General features: G+C 46.1%; 1 protein-coding gene across 1 annotated transcript in view; it reads left to right on the top strand.

The window, feature by feature from the left end:
- The window catches only part of aamp (angio-associated, migratory cell protein), a 29654-nt gene that overhangs the window by 5254 nt on the left and 6517 nt on the right, over nucleotides 1-17883 (top strand). The window contains exons 5-7 of the mRNA XM_067458206.1: nucleotides 489-633; nucleotides 703-786; nucleotides 16875-16990. Of these exons, the coding sequence (XP_067314307.1) occupies nucleotides 489-633; nucleotides 703-786; nucleotides 16875-16990 (345 nt within the window). The remainder of the gene's footprint in view (nucleotides 1-488; nucleotides 634-702; nucleotides 787-16874; nucleotides 16991-17883) is intronic.

Below are 17883 nucleotides of genomic sequence, written 5' to 3'. Positions count from 1 at the left end.
TTTTGGACGGTGTTTAATGGGTCTGTCCTCAGGGGTCAGGGTTAGGGTCAGGGCATGTTTTGGACGGTGTTTAACGGGTCTGTCCTCAGGGGTCAGGGTTAGGGTCAGGGCATGTTTTGGATGTTGTTTAACGGGTCTGTCCTCAGGGGTCAGGGTTAGGGTCAGGGCATGTTTTGGACGGTGTTTAATGGGTCTGTCCTCAGGGGTCAGGGTTAGGGTCAGGGCATGTTTTGGACGGTGTTTAATGGGTCTGTCCTCAGGGGTCAGGGTTAGGGTCAGGGCATGTTTTGGATGTTGTTTAACGGGTCTGTCCTCAGGGGTCAGGGTTAAGGTCAGGGCATGTTTTGGACGGTGTTTAACGGGTCTGTCCTCAGGGGTCAGGGTTAAGGTCAGGGCATGTTTTGGACGGTGTTTAACGGGTCTGTCCTCAGGGGTCAGGGTTAGGGTCAAGGCATGTTTTGGACGGTGTTTAATGGGTCTTTCCTTAGTGGTTGGAGTGGCATCCCTGCGCTCCGGTTCTTTTGGCCGGCACCGCTGATGGAAACGTCTGGATGTGGAAGATCCCGGGCGGAGAGTGCAAGACCTTCCAAGGGCCAAACTGCCAGGCAACCAGCGGGAAGATCCTACCTGACGGTGAGCTGCTGTGTGTGTGTGTGTTCTGAGTGTGTGTGTGTCTGACTGTCTGGCTGTGTGTCCATTCAGGAAAGAGAGCGATCGTAGGATACGAGGACGGGAGTGTTCGTCTGTGGGACTTAAAGCAAGGCCAGGCCATCTGTGTCATCAAAGGTAATCCATACTCCACACATCACTTTCTTCTGTGCAGCACTCCGGATTGGGAAAGAAGTCCATTTATACACTTGCAACTAAATGTTCCCGGTAGACATGTGCCGATTTTCGATAATGCGATTTATCACGATAATGAATATGCACGATATTGTTATCGTGGGCACTTTAAAATATCGTAAATAATAATTTATTAACAATTTATAATTTTTTTATAATGCATTCAAGAATACTTTGCCCATCAACCGTATAAATGCTCAACACCGCTGTATTCTGCGTCAAAGGGACACACGCTCAGATATAAACAAGCCCAATGTGAGTTTGCACATGACTGAACCGGTGAAGGAGACGCGCTGCTGAAGTGCCGCTCAGTGACAGCAGAGGGCGCTGATGAACCGGTGAAGGAGACGCGCTGCTGAAGTGCCGCTCAGTGACAGCAGAGGGCGCTGATGAACCGGTGAAGGAGACGCGCTGCTGAAGTGCTGCTCAGTGACAGCAGAGGGCGCTGATGAACCGGTGAAGGAGACGCGCTGCTGAAGTGCTGCTCAGTGACAGCAGAGGGCGCTGATGAACCGGTGAAGGAGACGCGCTGCTGAAGTGCCGCTCAGTGACAGCAGAGGGCGCTGATGAACCGGTGAAGGAGACGCGCTGCTGAAGTGCCGCTCAGTGACAGCAGAGGGCGCTGATGAACTGCAGAATGCAGCGCTTACCCCGGAAACCCGCAAACAAACAAAAAAACGCGTGTAGTTTTTAAAACAGCCATTCGATTTTGTAATCTCAATGTTGTTCATCAAAGCACCAAATACTTAATACTTAAAGACTTAATAGGCTATTTATTTTCAAACTTAAACATTTTTATGTTTTAATCTGGACTACAACATGCCCTAATAATTAGAACGTTCTGTTATTGTTCAGTATAACTTTGAGACATACGACTTCATTAGTTAACATAATTCATTATTACCAAACTGACAATGAAAAATACTTATAAAGAATGAATCATTCTATGTTATTTTCTTAGTTACTGTTTAATAACATTAAAATCAAAATCAAAATAACTTTGTTAATGGACCTAAGATAAAACTAACAATGATCAGTATTTCTTAACTAACATTATACTTTCTCTACCAAATGTAGCTATTGCTCAATCTTAGTTAATGCATTAACTAATGAGACCTTATTGTAATTTGTAAGCCTACCTGTTGTTCTTTATAGCCAATTTTTTTTGCAATTTAATCTGTTTGAAAATTGTACTTTTACAGCTCTGAAAAATATCAAGAGACCGCTTAACATTGATTTCTCAATGAGGGGTCTCTTAATTTTTTCCCAGAGCTGTATATATTTTTGGCGCATTATTGTATTTAAACATTCAGTTATTTTTGTTCTTAAAGCTGTTATGCTATGGCAACACTTTTTTTGCAACTTATTTCAATATCGTGATAATATCGTATATCGTGATAAAACTTCATCAATTAATCGCAACATGAAAAATTGATATCGGCACATGCCTAGTTCCCGGTTAGCGGCTGCGCTGGAGTGACCTCTGACCTCTGACCTCTGCGCATGCACTGCTTTTCTCTCGGAGGAGTCTGGAGTTACTCTCTGCTGTGAAGCTCTGTTGGGTTAGCGGTTCAACACTTATGTTTCCTTTAAAAGCATGAGATGGCACAATCAATAGCAACCCTCTACAATAAGAGTAAATGTTATCATTATAAATTCTTATATTTTACTCACCTGTATGTGTTAGAGGAAGAAGCTTAGAACATACACTGCAAGAACAAAGAAATTTAGTGGAAGTTAGTTTTCTTGAGGTAGCAAGAACAAAGTTCGTTTTGGCCAGTGCATTCCATAATTCACGAGGTGAGCAGGTGCCGAACATCTGCGTTTTCACCGCATTAACCACGCCCACTTTAAATGTATGACCAATCACACAATAGTTCTCTGTTATTGCGGAGTATGTTGTAGCCTTAAGAATACTAGGGCTGCACGAATAATCAAAATCAAACCGCAATGGCGATTTGGCTTGTGTGCGATTATGAAAGCTCAAAGGCTGCGATTTAAATTAAATAAATAATTGCCCAGTGTGTTAGCGAAGAGCGGCTCTGTGATAAACGCTGCTCCGTCTGAAAGACTGCGAGTTTGAGTCCCTTATAACGTGCGTTTGAAAAAGCAACACGAGTCAAACATCTTCACAAACTAGTGAAGCGTTCATAAACCTGTTCAACAAAAGACAACGTTTAATAACATGTTTAACTCACTTCATATCGTCAGTCGAGTGTGTGTGAGCTGATGTGGCTTCTCATCAGAGTGAGGCAGACGAGGCGTTATTTTATAGTATTCTTGTCAATCAACACGGCATTATAATACACTTTATTATTATGAAAATACCCATGACGGCTTGAAGAACTCAAATACACCATATTTTGCTGCAGTCGTGTTTATTGTCGTCGTGTTTAATCAAAGCGTCTCTATCTTCTGTTTACACCGCGCTAGCTTCACATCAGGGATTTCCTGAAAACTAACGTCCAGTACTTCTCTGAGGCAAATGTGGCGTTTTCCGCTCGAGGGCGCCCTCTGGCTTTCAGTATGAATTAAAAACTTTTGGGTAATCAATAATAAGAAAATAATACTTAATACATTTTAAAACTTAATAAACTTAAAAAATTATAAATTTATTGGACAATCCATGTTTTTCTTCAATGTATAGGAGTTTTTTTCCCCCACAGTGGATGCACAAGAGGTTCATATTTCATATTAAAGACAGACTTTAAGAAATTAATATCACAGATAAACAACACACACACATATCTTTTATTTTATTTTAAGTTTTTTTTAACAATAACTCCTTAGGCTTAGACCTTTCTAATGTTTTTTAGTCATAGGCTGTCTCTCTATATTAATAGGTAACCCAGCAGTTTTAAGTTTTTAGTTTTATTAAGTTTTCTGTGAAATATTACAAAAATAATAATAATAATAAGTATTAGTATTATATTGTTATATTTGTTCTGACATACTCTTTTGTTATTTGTAATTATGAAAATGTTATTGTAATAGTACTATTTCTTATTTTTAAAAATATTTTCAGTAGTAATAATAATCATAATAATTATTATGAGTCACATTAATATATAAACACAAAATGTTATATACACACACTTTTCATTTGTAAAAAATAATAATAACAATAATCTGATTTTAAATAGCAATCGCAATTTTACCCAGAATAATCGCAATTATATATTTTCACCAAATCGTGCAGCCCTACTTAATACGTTTAGCATGGATATATTTTCACTCGCTGAACACTGACCGAGTGTGTGAGAGTTTCTCAGCTCATCTGATGGCGCATCGTAAACTCTAGTGTGAAGCCGCAAAACTCTCCGTCGCTTTGCTGAGCACGTTTCTCTCAATCACACACACACACACACACACACACACACACACACACACACACACACACACACACACACACACACACACAGGAGAGAGAGTCTTGCATACCACGCAGAATAGACGTGTGACATGCTAACAATATACTTTAGATTTTCCTGTCTAAATACCAGAGTTAATTTCAAATTAATCAGCTTTAAAGAACAAAGTGAAGATATGCCGTTCTGTTTTCCATTCGTAGGTGGAGCTAATGCGTAAACGACAATTTCATTGGTTGGCGCTCACCTTTTCCTGTCCCTATTGTGATTTCAGCAAATCAGTTTGAGCAAATGCCGTCAATGTGATTAATATTTATGAACCCAGTAGTTCATCAATCCAACTTCAATCTAACTTCAATCTATCTAACTTGTGGGAGTGAGCTAGTGTGTGATTTCATCAAGGCTTGTGTTAGTGTGTGAGAGTGAGCTAGTGTGTGAGAGTGAGCTAGTGTGTGGTTTCCTCAAGGCTTGTGTTAGTGTGTGTGAGAGTGAGCTGGTGTGTGGTTTCATCAAGGCTTGTGTTAGTGTGTGAGAGTGAGCTAGTGTGTGGTTTCCTCAAGGCTTGTGTTAGTGTGTGTGAGAGTGAGCTGGTGTGTGGTTTCCTCAAGGCTTGTGTTAGTGTGTGTGAGAGTGAGCTAGTGTGTGGTTTCCTCAAGGCTTGTGTTAGTGTGTGTGAGAGTGAGCTAGTGTGTGGTTTCCTCAAGGCTTGTGTTAGTGTGTGTGAGAGTGAGCTAGTGTGTGGTTTCCTCAAGGCTTGTGTTAGTGTGTGAGAGTGAGCTAGTGTGTGGTTTCCTCAAGGCTTGTGTTAGTGTGTGAGAGTGAGCTAGTGTGTGATTTCATCAAGGCTTGTGTTAGTGTGTGAGAGTGAGCTAGTGTGTGGTTTCTTCAAGGATTGTGTTTGTGTGTGAGAGTGAGCTAGTGTGTGGTTTCCTCAAGGATTGTGTTAGTGTGTGTGAGAGTGAGCTAGTGTGTGGTTTCCTCAAGGCTTGTGTTAGTGTGTGTGAGAGTGAGCTAGTGTGTGGTTTCCTCAAGGCTTGTGTTAGTGTGTGTGAGAGTGAGCTAGTGTGTGGTTTCCTCAAGGCTTGTGTTAGTGTGTGTGAGAGTGAGCTAGTGTGTGGTTTCCTCAAGGCTTGTGTTAGTGTGTGTGAGAGTGAGCTAGTGTGTGGTTTCCTCAAGGCTTGTGTTAGTGTGTGTGAGAGTGAGCTAGTGTGTAGTTTCCTCAAGGCTTGTGTTAGTGTGTGTGAGAGTGAGCTAGTGTGTGATTTCCTCAAGGCTTGTGTTAGTGTGTGTGAGAGAGTGAGCTAGTGTGTGATTTCATCAAGGGTTGTGTTAGTGTGTGTGAGAGTGAGCTAGTGTGTGGTTTCCTCAAGGCTTGTGTTTGTGTGTGAGAGAGTGAGCTAGTGTGTGATTTCATCAAGGGTTGTGTTAGTGTGTGTGAGAGTGAGCTAGTGTGTGGTTTCCTCAAGGCTTGTGTTTGTGTGTGAGAGAGTGAGCTAGTGTGTGATTTCATCAAGGGTTGTGTTAGTGTGTGTGAGAGTGAGCTAGTGTGTGGTTTCCTCAAGGCTTGTTTGTGTGTGAGAGAGTGAGCTAGTGTGTGGTTTCCTCAAGGCTTGTGTAAGTGTGTGAGAGAGTGAGCTAGTGTGTGGTTTCCTCAAGGCTTGTGTTTGTGTGTGAGAGAGTGAGCTAGTGTGTGATTTCATCAAGGGTTGTGTTAGTGTGTGTGAGAGTGAGCTAGTGTGTGGTTTCCTCAAGGCTTGTTTGTGTGTGAGAGAGTGAGCTAGTGTGTGGTTTCCTCAAGGATTGTGTTTGTGTGTGAGAGTGAGCTAGTGTGTGGTTTCCTCAAGGATTGTGTTTGTGTGTGTGAGAGTGAGCTGGTGTGTGGTTTCCTCAAGGATTGTGTTTGTGTGTGAGAGTGAGCTAGTGTGTGGTTTCCTCAAGGCTTGTGTTAGTGTGTGAGAGTGAGCTAGTGTGTGGTTTCCTCAAGGCTTGTGTTAGTGTGTGAGAGTGAGCTAGTGTGTTGTTTCCTCAAGGCTTGTGTTAGTGTGTGAGAGAGTGTGCTGGTGTGTGGTTTCCTCAAGGCTTGTGTTAGTGTGTGTGAGAGTGAGCTAGTGTGTGGTTTCCTCAAGGCTTGTGTTAGTGTGTGTGAGAGTGAGCTAGTGTGTGGTTTCCTCAAGGCTTGTGTTAGTGTGTGAGAGTGAGCTAGTGTGTTGTTTCCTCAAGGCTTGTGTTAGTGTGTGAGAGAGTGTGCTGGTGTGTGGTTTCCTCAAGGCTTGTGTTAGTGTGTGTGAGAGTGAGCTAGTGTGTGGTTTCCTCAAGGCTTGTGTTAGTGTGTGAGAGTGAGCTAGTGTGTGGTTTCCTCAAGGCTTGTGTTAGTGTGTGAGAGTGAGCTGGTGTGTGGTTTCCTCAAGGATTGTGTTTGTGTGTGAGAGTGAGCTAGTGTGTGGTTTCCTCAAGGATTGTGTTTTTGTGTGAGAGTGAGCTAGTGTGTGGTTTCCTCAAGGCTTGTGTTAGTGTGTGTGAGAGTGAGCTGGTGTGTGGTTTCCTCAAGGCTTGTGTTAGTGTGTGAGAGAGTGAGCTAGTGTGTGGTTTCCTCAAGGATTGTGTTTGTGTGTGAGAGTGAGCTAGTGTGTGGTTTCCTCAAGGATTGTGTTTGTGTGTGAGAGTGAGCTAGTGTGTGGTTTCCTCAAGGCTTGTGTTAGTGTGTGTGAGAGTGAGCTGGTGTGTGGTTTCCTCAAGGCTTGTGTTAGTGTGTGTTAGAGTGAGCTGGTGTGTGGTTTCCTCAAGGCTTGTGTTAGTGTGTGTGAGAGTGAGCTGGTGTGTGGTTTCCTCAAGGCTTGTGTTAGTGTGTGTTAGAGTGAGCTGGTGTGTGGTTTCCTCAAGGCTTGTGTTAGTGTGTGTTAGAGTGAGCTGGTGTGTGGTTTCCTCAAGGCTTGTGTTTGTGTGTGAGAGTGAGCTAGTGTGTGGTTTCCTCAAGGCTTGTGTTAGTGTGTGTGAGAGAGTGAGCTGGTGTGTGGTTTCCTCAAGGCTTGTGTTAGTGTGTGTGAGAGTGAGCTAGTGTGTGGTTTCCTCAAGGCTTGTGTTTGTGTGTGAGAGTGAGCGAGTGTGTGGTTTCCTCAAGGCTTGTGTTAGTGTGTGAGAGTGAGCTAGTGTGTGGTTTCCTCAAGGCTTGTGTTTGTGTGTGTGAGAGTGAGCTGGTGTGTTGTTTCCTCAAGGCTTGTGTTAGTGTGTGTGAGAGTGAGCTAGTGTGTGGTTTCCTCAAGGCTTGTTTTTGTGTGTGAGAGTGAGCGAGTGTGTGGTTTCCTCAAGGCTTGTGTTAGTGTGTGTGAGAGTGAGCTAGTGTGTGGTTTCCTCAAGGCTTGTGTTTGTGTGTGAGTGAGCTAGTGTGTGGTTTCCTCAAGGCTTGTGTTTGTGTGTGTGAGAGTGAGCTGGTGTGTTGTTTCCTCAAGGCTTGTGTTAGTGTGTGTGAGAGTGAGCTAGTGTGTGGTTTCCTCAAGGCTTGTGTTTGTGTGTGAGAGTGAGCGAGTGTGTGGTTTCCTCAAGGCTTGTGTTAGTGTGAGTGAGCTAGTGTGTGGTTTCCTCAAGGCTTGTGTTAGTGTGAGTGAGCTAGTGTGTTGTTTCCTCAAGGCTTGTGTTAGTGTGTGAGAGTGAGCTAGTGTGTGGTTTCCTCAAGGCTTGTGTTAGTGTGTGAGAGTGAGCTAGTGTGTGGTTTCCTCAAGGCTTGTGTTAGTGTGTGTGAGAGTAAGCTAGTGTGTGGTTTCCTCAAGGCTTGTGTTAGTGTGTGTGAGAGTGAGCTAGTGTGTGGTTTCCTCAAGGCTTGTGTTAGTGTGTGAGAGTGAGCTAGTGTGTGGTTTCCTCAAGGCTTGTGTTAGTGTGTGAGAGAGTGAGCTAGTGTGTGGTTTCCTCAAGGCTTGTGTTAGTGTGTGAGAGTGAGCTGGTGTGTGGTTTCCTCAAGGCTTGTGTTAGTGTGTGAGAGTGAGCTGGTGTGTGGTTTCCTCAAGGCTTGTGTTAGTGTGTGTGAGAGTGAGCTGGTGTGTGGTTTCCTCAAGGCTTGTGTTAGTGTGTGTGAGAGTGAGCTAGTGTGTGGTTTCCTCAAGGCTTGTGTTAGTGTGTGAGAGAGTGAGCTGGTGTGTGGTTTCCTCAAGGCTTGTGTTAGTGTGTGTGAGAGTGAGCTAGTGTGTGGTTTCCTCAAGGCTTGTGTTAGTGTGAGTGAGAGTGAGCTAGTGTGTGGTTTCCTCAAGGCTTGTGTTAGTGTGTGTGAGAGTGAGCTGGTGTGTGGTTTCCTCAAGGCTTGTGTTAGTGTGTGAGAGAGTGAGCTGGTGTGTGGTTTCCTCAAGGCTTGTGTTAGTGTGTGTGTGAGTGAGCTAGTGTGTGGTTTCCTCAAGGCTTGTGTTAGTGTGTGTGAGAGTGAGCTAGTGTGTGGTTTCCTCAAGGCTTGTGTTAGTGTGAGTGAGAGTGAGCTAGTGTGTGGTTTCCTCAAGGCTTGTGTTAGTGTGTGTGAGAGTGAGCTGGTGTGTGGTTTCCTCAAGGCTTGTGTTAGTGTGTGTGAGAGTGAGCTAGTGTGTGGTTTCCTCAAGGCTTGTGTTAGTGTGTGAGAGTGAGCTGGTGTGTGGTTTCCTCAAGGCTTGTGTTAGTGTGTGAGAGTGAGCTGGTGTGTTGTTTCCTCAAGGCTTGTGTTAGTGTGTGAGAGTGAGCTAGTGTGTGGTTTCCTCAAGGCTTGTGTTAGTGTGTGAGAGTGAGCTAGTGTGTGGTTTCCTCAAGGCTTGTGTTAGTGTGTGTGAGAGTAAGCTAGTGTGTGGTTTCCTCAAGGCTTGTGTTAGTGTGTGTGAGAGTGAGCTAGTGTGTGGTTTCCTCAAGGCTTGTGTTAGTGTGTGAGAGTGAGCTAGTGTGTGGTTTCCTCAAGGCTTGTGTTAGTGTGTGAGAGAGTGTGCTGGTGTGTGGTTTCCTCAAGGCTTGTGTTAGTGTGTGTGAGAGTGAGCTAGTGTGTGGTTTCCTCAAGGCTTGTGTTAGTGTGTGTGAGAGTGAGCTAGTGTGTGGTTTCCTCAAGGCTTGTGTTAGTGTGTGAGAGTGAGCTAGTGTGTTGTTTCCTCAAGGCTTGTGTTAGTGTGTGAGAGAGTGTGCTGGTGTGTGGTTTCCTCAAGGCTTGTGTTAGTGTGTGTGAGAGTGAGCTAGTGTGTGGTTTCCTCAAGGCTTGTGTTAGTGTGTGAGAGTGAGCTAGTGTGTGGTTTCCTCAAGGCTTGTGTTAGTGTGTGAGAGTGAGCTGGTGTGTGGTTTCCTCAAGGATTGTGTTTGTGTGTGAGAGTGAGCTAGTGTGTGGTTTCCTCAAGGCTTGTGTTAGTGTGTGTGAGAGTGAGCTGGTGTGTGGTTTCCTCAAGGCTTGTGTTAGTGTGTGTTAGAGTGAGCTGGTGTGTGGTTTCCTCAAGGCTTGTGTTAGTGTGTGTGAGAGTGAGCTGGTGTGTGGTTTCCTCAAGGCTTGTGTTTGTGTGTGAGAGTGAGCTAGTGTGTGGTTTCCTCAAGGCTTGTGTTAGTGTGTGAGAGAGTGAGCTGGTGTGTGGTTTCCTCAAGGATTGTGTTAGTGTGTGAGAGAGTGAGCTGGTGTGTGGTTTCCTCAAGGATTGTGTTTGTGTGTGAGAGTGAGCTAGTGTGTGGTTTCCTCAAGGCTTGTGTTAGTGTGTGTGAGAGTGAGCTGGTGTGTGGTTTCCTCAAGGCTTGTGTTAGTGTGTGAGAGAGTGAGCTAGTGTGTGGTTTCCTCAAGGATTGTGTTTGTGTGTGAGAGTGAGCTAGTGTGTGGTTTCCTCAAGGATTGTGTTTGTGTGTGAGAGTGAGCTAGTGTGTGGTTTCCTCAAGGCTTGTGTTAGTGTGTGTGAGAGTGAGCTGGTGTGTGGTTTCCTCAAGGCTTGTGTTAGTGTGTGTTAGAGTGAGCTGGTGTGTGGTTTCCTCAAGGCTTGTGTTAGTGTGTGTGAGAGTGAGCTGGTGTGTGGTTTCCTCAAGGCTTGTGTTAGTGTGTGTTAGAGTGAGCTGGTGTGTGGTTTCCTCAAGGCTTGTGTTAGTGTGTGTGAGAGTGAGCTAGTGTGTGGTTTCCTCAAGGCTTGTGTTAGTGTGTGAGAGTGAGCTAGTGTGTGGTTTCCTCAAGGCTTGTGTTAGTGTGTGTGAGAGAGTGAGCTGGTGTGTGGTTTCCTCAAGGCTTGTGTTAGTGTGTGTGAGAGTGAGCTAGTGTGTGGTTTCCTCAAGGCTTGTGTTTGTGTGTGAGAGTGAGCGAGTGTGTGGTTTCCTCAAGGCTTGTGTTAGTGTGCGAGAGTGAGCTAGTGTGTGGTTTCCTCAAGGCTTGTGTTTGTGTGTGTGAGAGTGAGCTGGTGTGTTGTTTCCTCAAGGCTTGTGTTAGTGTGTGTGAGAGTGAGCTAGTGTGTGGTTTCCTCAAGGCTTGTTTTTGTGTGTGAGAGTGAGCGAGTGTGTGGTTTCCTCAAGGCTTGTGTTAGTGTGTGTGAGAGTGAGCTAGTGTGTGGTTTCCTCAAGGCTTGTGTTTGTGTGTGAGTGAGCTAGTGTGTGGTTTCCTCAAGGCTTGTGTTTGTGTGTGTGAGAGTGAGCTGGTGTGTTGTTTCCTCAAGGCTTGTGTTAGTGTGTGTGAGAGTGAGCTAGTGTGTGGTTTCCTCAAGGCTTGTGTTTGTGTGTGAGAGTGAGCGAGTGTGTGGTTTCCTCAAGGCTTGTGTTAGTGTGAGTGAGCTAGTGTGTGGTTTCCTCAAGGCTTGTGTTAGTGTGAGTGAGCTAGTGTGTTGTTTCCTCAAGGCTTGTGTTAGTGTGTGAGAGTGAGCTAGTGTGTGGTTTTCTCAAGGCTTGTGTTAGTGTGTGAGAGTGAGCTAGTGTGTGGTTTCCTCAAGGCTTGTGTTAGTGTGTGTGAGAGTAAGCTAGTGTGTGGTTTCCTCAAGGCTTGTGTTAGTGTGTGTGAGAGTGAGCTAGTGTGTGGTTTCCTCAAGGCTTGTGTTAGTGTTTGAGAGTGAGCTAGTGTGTGGTTTCCTCAAGGCTTGTGTTAGTGTGTGAGAGAGTGAGCTAGTGTGTGGTTTCCTCAAGGCTTGTGTTAGTGTGTGAGAGTGAGCTGGTGTGTGGTTTCCTCAAGGCTTGTGTTAGTGTGTGAGAGTGAGCTGGTGTGTGGTTTCCTCAAGGCTTGTGTTAGTGTGTGTGAGAGTGAGCTGGTGTGTGGTTTCCTCAAGGCTTGTGTTAGTGTGTGTGAGAGTGAGCTAGTGTGTGGTTTCCTCAAGGCTTGTGTTAGTGTGTGAGAGAGTGAGCTGGTGTGTGGTTTCCTCAAGGCTTGTGTTAGTGTGTGTGTGAGTGAGCTAGTGTGTGGTTTCCTCAAGGCTTGTGTTAGTGTGTGTGAGAGTGAGCTAGTGTGTGGTTTCCTCAAGGCTTGTGTTAGTGTGTGTGAGAGTGAGCTAGTGTGTGGTTTCCTCAAGGCTTGTGTTAGTGTGTGTGAGAGTGAGCTGGTGTGTGGTTTCCTCAAGGCTTGTGTTAGTGTGTGTGAGAGTGAGCTAGTGTGTGGTTTCCTCAAGGCTTGTGTTAGTGTGTGAGAGTGAGCTGGTGTGTGGTTTCCTCAAGGCTTGTGTTAGTGTGTGAGAGTGAGCTGGTGTGTTGTTTCCTCAAGGCTTGTGTTAGTGTGTGAGAGTGAGCTAGTGTGTGGTTTCCTCAAGGCTTGTGTTAGTGTGTGAGAGTGAGCTAGTGTGTGGTTTCCTCAAGGCTTGTGTTAGTGTGTGTGAGAGTAAGCTAGTGTGTGGTTTCCTCAAGGCTTGTGTTAGTGTGTGTGAGAGTGAGCTAGTGTGTGGTTTCCTCAAGGCTTGTGTTAGTGTGTGAGAGTGAGCTAGTGTGTGGTTTCCTCAAGGCTTGTGTTAGTGTGTGAGAGAGTGAGCTAGTGTGTGGTTTCCTCAAGGCTTGTGTTAGTGTGTGAGAGTGAGCTGGTGTGTGGTTTCCTCAAGGCTTGTGTTAGTGTGTGAGAGTGAGCTGGTGTGTGGTTTCCTCAAGGCTTGTGTTAGTGTGTGTGAGAGTGAGCTGGTGTGTGGTTTCCTCAAGGCTTGTGTTAGTGTGTGTGAGAGTGAGCTAGTGTGTGGTTTCCTCAAGGCTTGTGTTAGTGTGTGAGAGAGTGAGCTGGTGTGTGGTTTCCTCAAGGCTTGTGTTAGTGTGTGTGTGTGAGTGAGCTAGTGTGTGGTTTCCTCAAGGCTTGTGTAAGTGTGTGTGAGAGTGAGCTGGTGTGTGGTTTCCTCAAAGCTTGTGTTAGTGTGTGTGAGAGTGAGCTGGTGTGTGGTTTCCTCAAGGCTTGTGTTAGTGTGTGTGAGAGTGAGCTAGTGTGTGGTTTCCTCAAGGCTTGTGTTAGTGTGTGAGAGAGTGAGCTGGTGTGTGGTTTCCTCAAGGCTTGTGTTAGTGTGTGTGAGAGTGAGCTGGTGTGTGGTTTCCTCAAGGCTTGTGTTAGTGTGTGTGAGAGTGAGCTAGTGTGTGGTTTCCTCAAGGCTTGTGTTAGTGTGTGTGAGAGTGAGCTGGTGTGTGGTTTCCTCAAGGCTTGTGTTAGTGTGTGTGAGTGAGCTAGTGTGTGGTTTCCTCAAGGCTTGTGTTAGTGTGTGAGAGAGTGAGCTGGTGTGTGGTTTCCTCAAGGCTTGTGTTAGTGTGTGTGAGAGTGAGCTAGTGTGTGGTTTCCTCAAGGCTTGTGTAAGTGTGTGTGAGAGTGAGCTGGGGTGTGGTTTCCTCAAAGCTTGTGTTTGTGTGTGAGAGAGTGAGCTAGTGTGTGGTTTCCTCAAGGCTTGTGTTAGTGTGTGTGAGAGTGAGCTGGTGTCTGGTTTCCTCAAGGCTTGTGTTAGTGTGTGTGAGAGTGAGCTGGTGTCTGGTTTCCTCAAGGCTTGTGTTAGTGTGTGTGAGAGTGAGCTGGTGTGTGGTTTCTTCAAGGATTGTGTTTGTGTGTGAGAGTGAGCTAGTGTGTGGTTTCCTCAAGTCTTGTGTTAGTGTGTGTGAGTGAGCTGGTGTGTGGTTTCCTCAAGGCTTGTGTTAGTGTGTGTGAGAGTGAGCTGGTGTGTGGTTTCCTCAAGGCTTGTGTTTGTGTGTGTGAGAGTGAGCTGGTGTGTGGTTTCCTCAAGGCTTGTGTTAGTGTGTGTGAGTGAGCTGGTGTGTGGTTTCCTCAAGGCTTGTGTTAGTGTGTGCGAGAGTGAGCTGGTGTGTGGTTTCCTCAAGGCTTGTGTTAGTGTGTGTGAGAGTGAGCTAGTGTGTGGTTTCCTCAAGGCTTGTGTTTGTGTGTGAGTGAGCTAGTGTGTGGTTTCCTCAAGGCTTGTGTTTGTGTGTGTGAGAGTGAGCTGGTGTGTTGTTTCCTCAAGGCTTGTGTTAGTGTGTGTGAGAGTGAGCTAGTGTGTGGTTTCCTCAAGGCTTGTGTTTGTGTGTGAGAGTGAGCGAGTGTGTGGTTTCCTCAAGGCTTGTGTTAGTGTGAGTGAGCTAGTGTGTGGTTTCCTCAAGGCTTGTGTTAGTGTGAGTGAGCTAGTGTGTTGTTTCCTCAAGGCTTGTGTTAGTGTGTGAGAGTGAGCTAGTGTGTGGTTTCCTCAAGGCTTGTGTTAGTGTGTGAGAGTGAGCTAGTGTGTGGTTTCCTCAAGGCTTGTGTTAGTGTGTGTGAGAGTAAGCTAGTGTGTGGTTTCCTCAAGGCTTGTGTTAGTGTGTGTGAGAGTGAGCTAGTGTGTGGTTTCCTCAAGGCTTGTGTTAGTGTGTGAGAGTGAGCTAGTGTGTGGTTTCCTCAAGGCTTGTGTTAGTGTGTGAGAGAGTGAGCTAGTGTGTGGTTTCCTCAAGGCTTGTGTTAGTGTGTGAGAGTGAGCTGGTGTGTGGTTTCCTCAAGGCTTGTGTTAGTGTGTGAGAGTGAGCTGGTGTGTGGTTTCCTCAAGGCTTGTGTTAGTGTGTGTGAGAGTGAGCTGGTGTGTGGTTTCCTCAAGGCTTGTGTTAGTGTGTGTGAGAGTGAGCTAGTGTGTGGTTTCCTCAAGGCTTGTGTTAGTGTGTGAGAGAGTGAGCTGGTGTGTGGTTTCCTCAAGGCTTGTGTTAGTGTGTGTGTGAGTGAGCTAGTGTGTGGTTTCCTCAAGGCTTGTGTTAGTGTGTGTGAGAGTGAGCTAGTGTGTGGTTTCCTCAAGGCTTGTGTTAGTGTGTGAGAGTGAGCTGGTGTGTGGTTTCCTCAAGGCTTGTGTTAGTGTGTGTGAGAGTGAGCTGGTGTGTGGTTTCCTCAAGGCTTGTGTTAGTGTGTGTGAGAGTGAGCTAGTGTGTGGTTTCCTCAAGGCTTGTGTTAGTGTGTGAGAGAGTGAGCTGGTGTGTGGTTTCCTCAAGGCTTGTGTTAGTGTGTGTGTGTGTGAGTGAGCTAGTGTGTGGTTTCCTCAAGGCTTGTGTAAGTGTGTGTGAGAGTGAGCTGGTGTGTGGTTTCCTCAAAGCTTGTGTTAGTGTGTGTGAGAGTGAGCTGGTGTGTGGTTTCCTCAAGGCTTGTGTTAGTGTGTGTGAGAGTGAGCTAGTGTGTGGTTTCCTCAAGGCTTGTGTTAGTGTGTGAGAGAGTGAGCTGGTGTGTGGTTTCCTCAAGGCTTGTGTTAGTGTGTGTGAGAGTGAGCTGGTGTGTGGTTTCCTCAAGGCTTGTGTTAGTGTGTGTGAGAGTGAGCTAGTGTGTGGTTTCCTCAAGGCTTGTGTTAGTGTGTGTGAGAGTGAGCTGGTGTGTGGTTTCCTCAAGGCTTGTGTTAGTGTGTGTGAGTGAGCTAGTGTGTGGTTTCCTCAAGGCTTGTGTTAGTGTGTGAGAGAGTGAGCTGGTGTGTGGTTTCCTCAAGGCTTGTGTTAGTGTGTGTGAGAGTGAGCTAGTGTGTGGTTTCCTCAAGGCTTGTGTAAGTGTGTGTGAGAGTGAGCTGGGGTGTGGTTTCCTCAAAGCTTGTGTTTGTGTGTGAGAGAGTGAGCTAGTGTGTGGTTTCCTCAAGGCTTGTGTTAGTGTGTGTGAGAGTGAGCTGGTGTCTGGTTTCCTCAAGGCTTGTGTTAGTGTGTGTGAGAGTGAGCTGGTGTCTGGTTTCCTCAAGGCTTGTGTTAGTGTGTGTGAGAGTGAGCTGGTGTGTGGTTTCTTCAAGGATTGTGTTTGTGTGTGAGAGTGAGCTAGTGTGTGGTTTCCTCAAGGCTTGTGTTAGTGTGTGTGAGTGAGCTGGTGTGTGGTTTCCTCAAGGCTTGTGTTAGTGTGTGTGAGAGTGAGCTGGTGTGTGGTTTCCTCAAGGCTTGTGTTTGTGTGTGTGAGAGTGAGCTGGTGTGTGGTTTCCTCAAGGCTTGTGTTAGTGTGTGTGAGTGAGCTGGTGTGTGGTTTCCTCAAGGCTTGTGTTAGTGTGTGCGAGAGTGAGCTGGTGTGTGGTTTCCTCAAGGCTTGTGTTAGTGTGTGTGAGAGTGAGCTGGTGTGTGGTTTCCTCAAGGCTTGTGTTAGTGTGTGTGAGTGAGCTGGTGTGTGGTTTCCTCAAGGCTTGTGTTAGTGTGTGTGAGAGTGAGCTGGTGTGTGGTTTCCTCAAGGCTTGTGTTTGTGTGTGAGAGAGTGAGCTGGTGTGTGGTTTCCTCAAGGCTTGTGTTAGTGTGTGTGAGAGTGAGCTGGTGTGTGGTTTCCTCAAGGCTTGTGTTTGTGTGTGAGAGAGTGAGCTGGTGTGTGGTTTCCTCAAGGCTTGTGTTAGTGTGTGTGAGAGTGAGCTGGTGTGTGGTTTCCTCAAGGCTTGTGTTAGTGTGTGTGAGAGTGAGCTGGTGTGTGGTTTCCTCAAGGCTTGTGTTAGTGTGTGTGAGAGAGTGAGCTGGTGTGTGGTTTCCTCAAGGCTTGTGTTAGTGTGTGTGAGAGTGAGCTGGTGTGTTGTTTCCTCAAGGCTTGTGTTAGTGTGTGAGAGTGAGCTAGTGTGTTGTTTCCTCAAGGCTTGTGTTAGTGTGTGTGTGAGTGAGCTGGTGTGTGGTTTCCTCAAGGCTTGTGTTAGTGTGTGTGAGAGAGTGAGCTAGTGTGTGGTTTCCTCACAGCTTGTGTTAGTGTGTGTGAGAGTGAGCTGGTGTGTGGTTTCCTCAAGGCTTGTGTTAGTGTGTGTGAGAGTGAGCTGGTGTGTGGTTTCCTCAAGGATTGTGTTAGTGTGTGTGAGAGTGAGCTGGTGTGTGGTTTCCTCAAGGCTTGTGTTAGTGTGTGTGAGAGTGAGCTGGTGTGTGGTTTCCTCAAGGCTTGTGTTAGTGTGTGTGAGAGAGTGAGCTAGTGTGTGGTTTCCTCACAGCTTGTGTTAGTGTGTGTGAGAGTGAGCTGGTGTGTGGTTTCCTCACAGCTTGTGTTAGTGTGTGTGAGAGTGAGCTGGTGTGTGGTTTCCTCAAGGCTTGTGTTAGTGTGTGTGAGAGTGAGCTGGTGTGTGGTTTCCTCAAGGCTTGTGTTAGTGTGTGTGAGAGTGAGCTGGTGTGTGGTTTCCTCAAGGCTTGTGTTAGTGTGTGTGAGAGTGAGCTGGTGTGTGGTTTCCTCAAGGCTTGTGTTAGTGTGTGAGAGTGAGCTAGTGTGTGGTTTCCTCAAGGCTTGTGTTAGTGTGTGTGAGAGTGAGCTGGTGTGTTGTTTCCTCAAGGCTTGTGTTAGTGTGTGAGAGTGAGCTAGTGTGTGGTTTCCTCAAGGCTTGTGTTAGTGTGTGAGAGTGAGCTGGTGTGTTGTTTCCTCAGGGGCCGACGGGCATCGGGGACCCCTGACCTCTCTGGCCTGTAATAAAGAAGGATCGCTGGTTCTGACGGGCTCCGTGGACGGCCAGGCCAAACTCATCAACACGTCCTCAGGCAAGGTGAGCCGAGCTGGGCCACATCAGCACAGCTCTCAGTGCTGGACGGGGCTCTTCTGCTTTTATTCAGTCCTGTTTTAAAAACACTCTTTAGTTCTTAATGTCAACTCTTTAGTCAACCGTGTCCTGTTTTTTGAGTCACGTTTTAGCCGGCTAAATATTTAGAAATGTAATCAATGGTATAATGGTGAGTTTATTTTATTTTTATGTTTCATCAGAATTATTGCTCAAATCCAGAGAATGTTGATGAGTGGGTTATCTGACCTCATCTCATAATATGCTATTTATCACATAAATCAGGGGTCCCCAGACTCGGTCCTGGAGGGCTGCTCTCCTGCAGAGTTTAGCTCCAACCCCAATCAAACACACCTGAACCAGATAATCAATGTCTTACTAGGGCTGCGTCCGAACACCTCGGCTGCTTACTCGTTGCCTCGCTGCCTCAGCAGACAGTGACTCTGCAGGCAGCGTTTGTGCATGACGGCACCTCACGAAACTGATTTCGGACAGACTTCTAAGGCAGTGTAGCAGTTTAATGACCTACAGCTAAATAGAGAGAGCTTTGGTGAGAACTAAACACATTTAATTACTACAGTAGTGATTTCTCGCTAGAAATGACATCAGAAGTGTAATATGTTGGTAAAAATCGTACATTTACACACAAACTGACCCGCAAACGCAACTTCTGGACGCCATCTTTTCCCCAGCTCAACTGTCACTGAATGGAAAGCACAGGATTGTGGGATATCAAAGGCAGCGAAGGACACATGAATGATGCCTTCAAAAATCGATCAGATGAAGGTATCTCAGGAGGCAGGAAGTAGAGCAAACATGAGATTTGGATGTGGCTCTGTGCCTTCCTGCCTTGAAATGTGTCCTCCAAAGGCAGCATTTTC

This window comes from Pseudorasbora parva, chromosome 12, assembly GCF_024679245.1.
Source record: "Pseudorasbora parva isolate DD20220531a chromosome 12, ASM2467924v1, whole genome shotgun sequence".
Taxonomy (NCBI): Eukaryota; Metazoa; Chordata; class Actinopteri; order Cypriniformes; family Gobionidae; genus Pseudorasbora; species Pseudorasbora parva.
The sequence above is the reverse complement of the archived record's forward strand: the minus strand, read 5'-3'. Positions and strand labels throughout refer to the sequence as shown.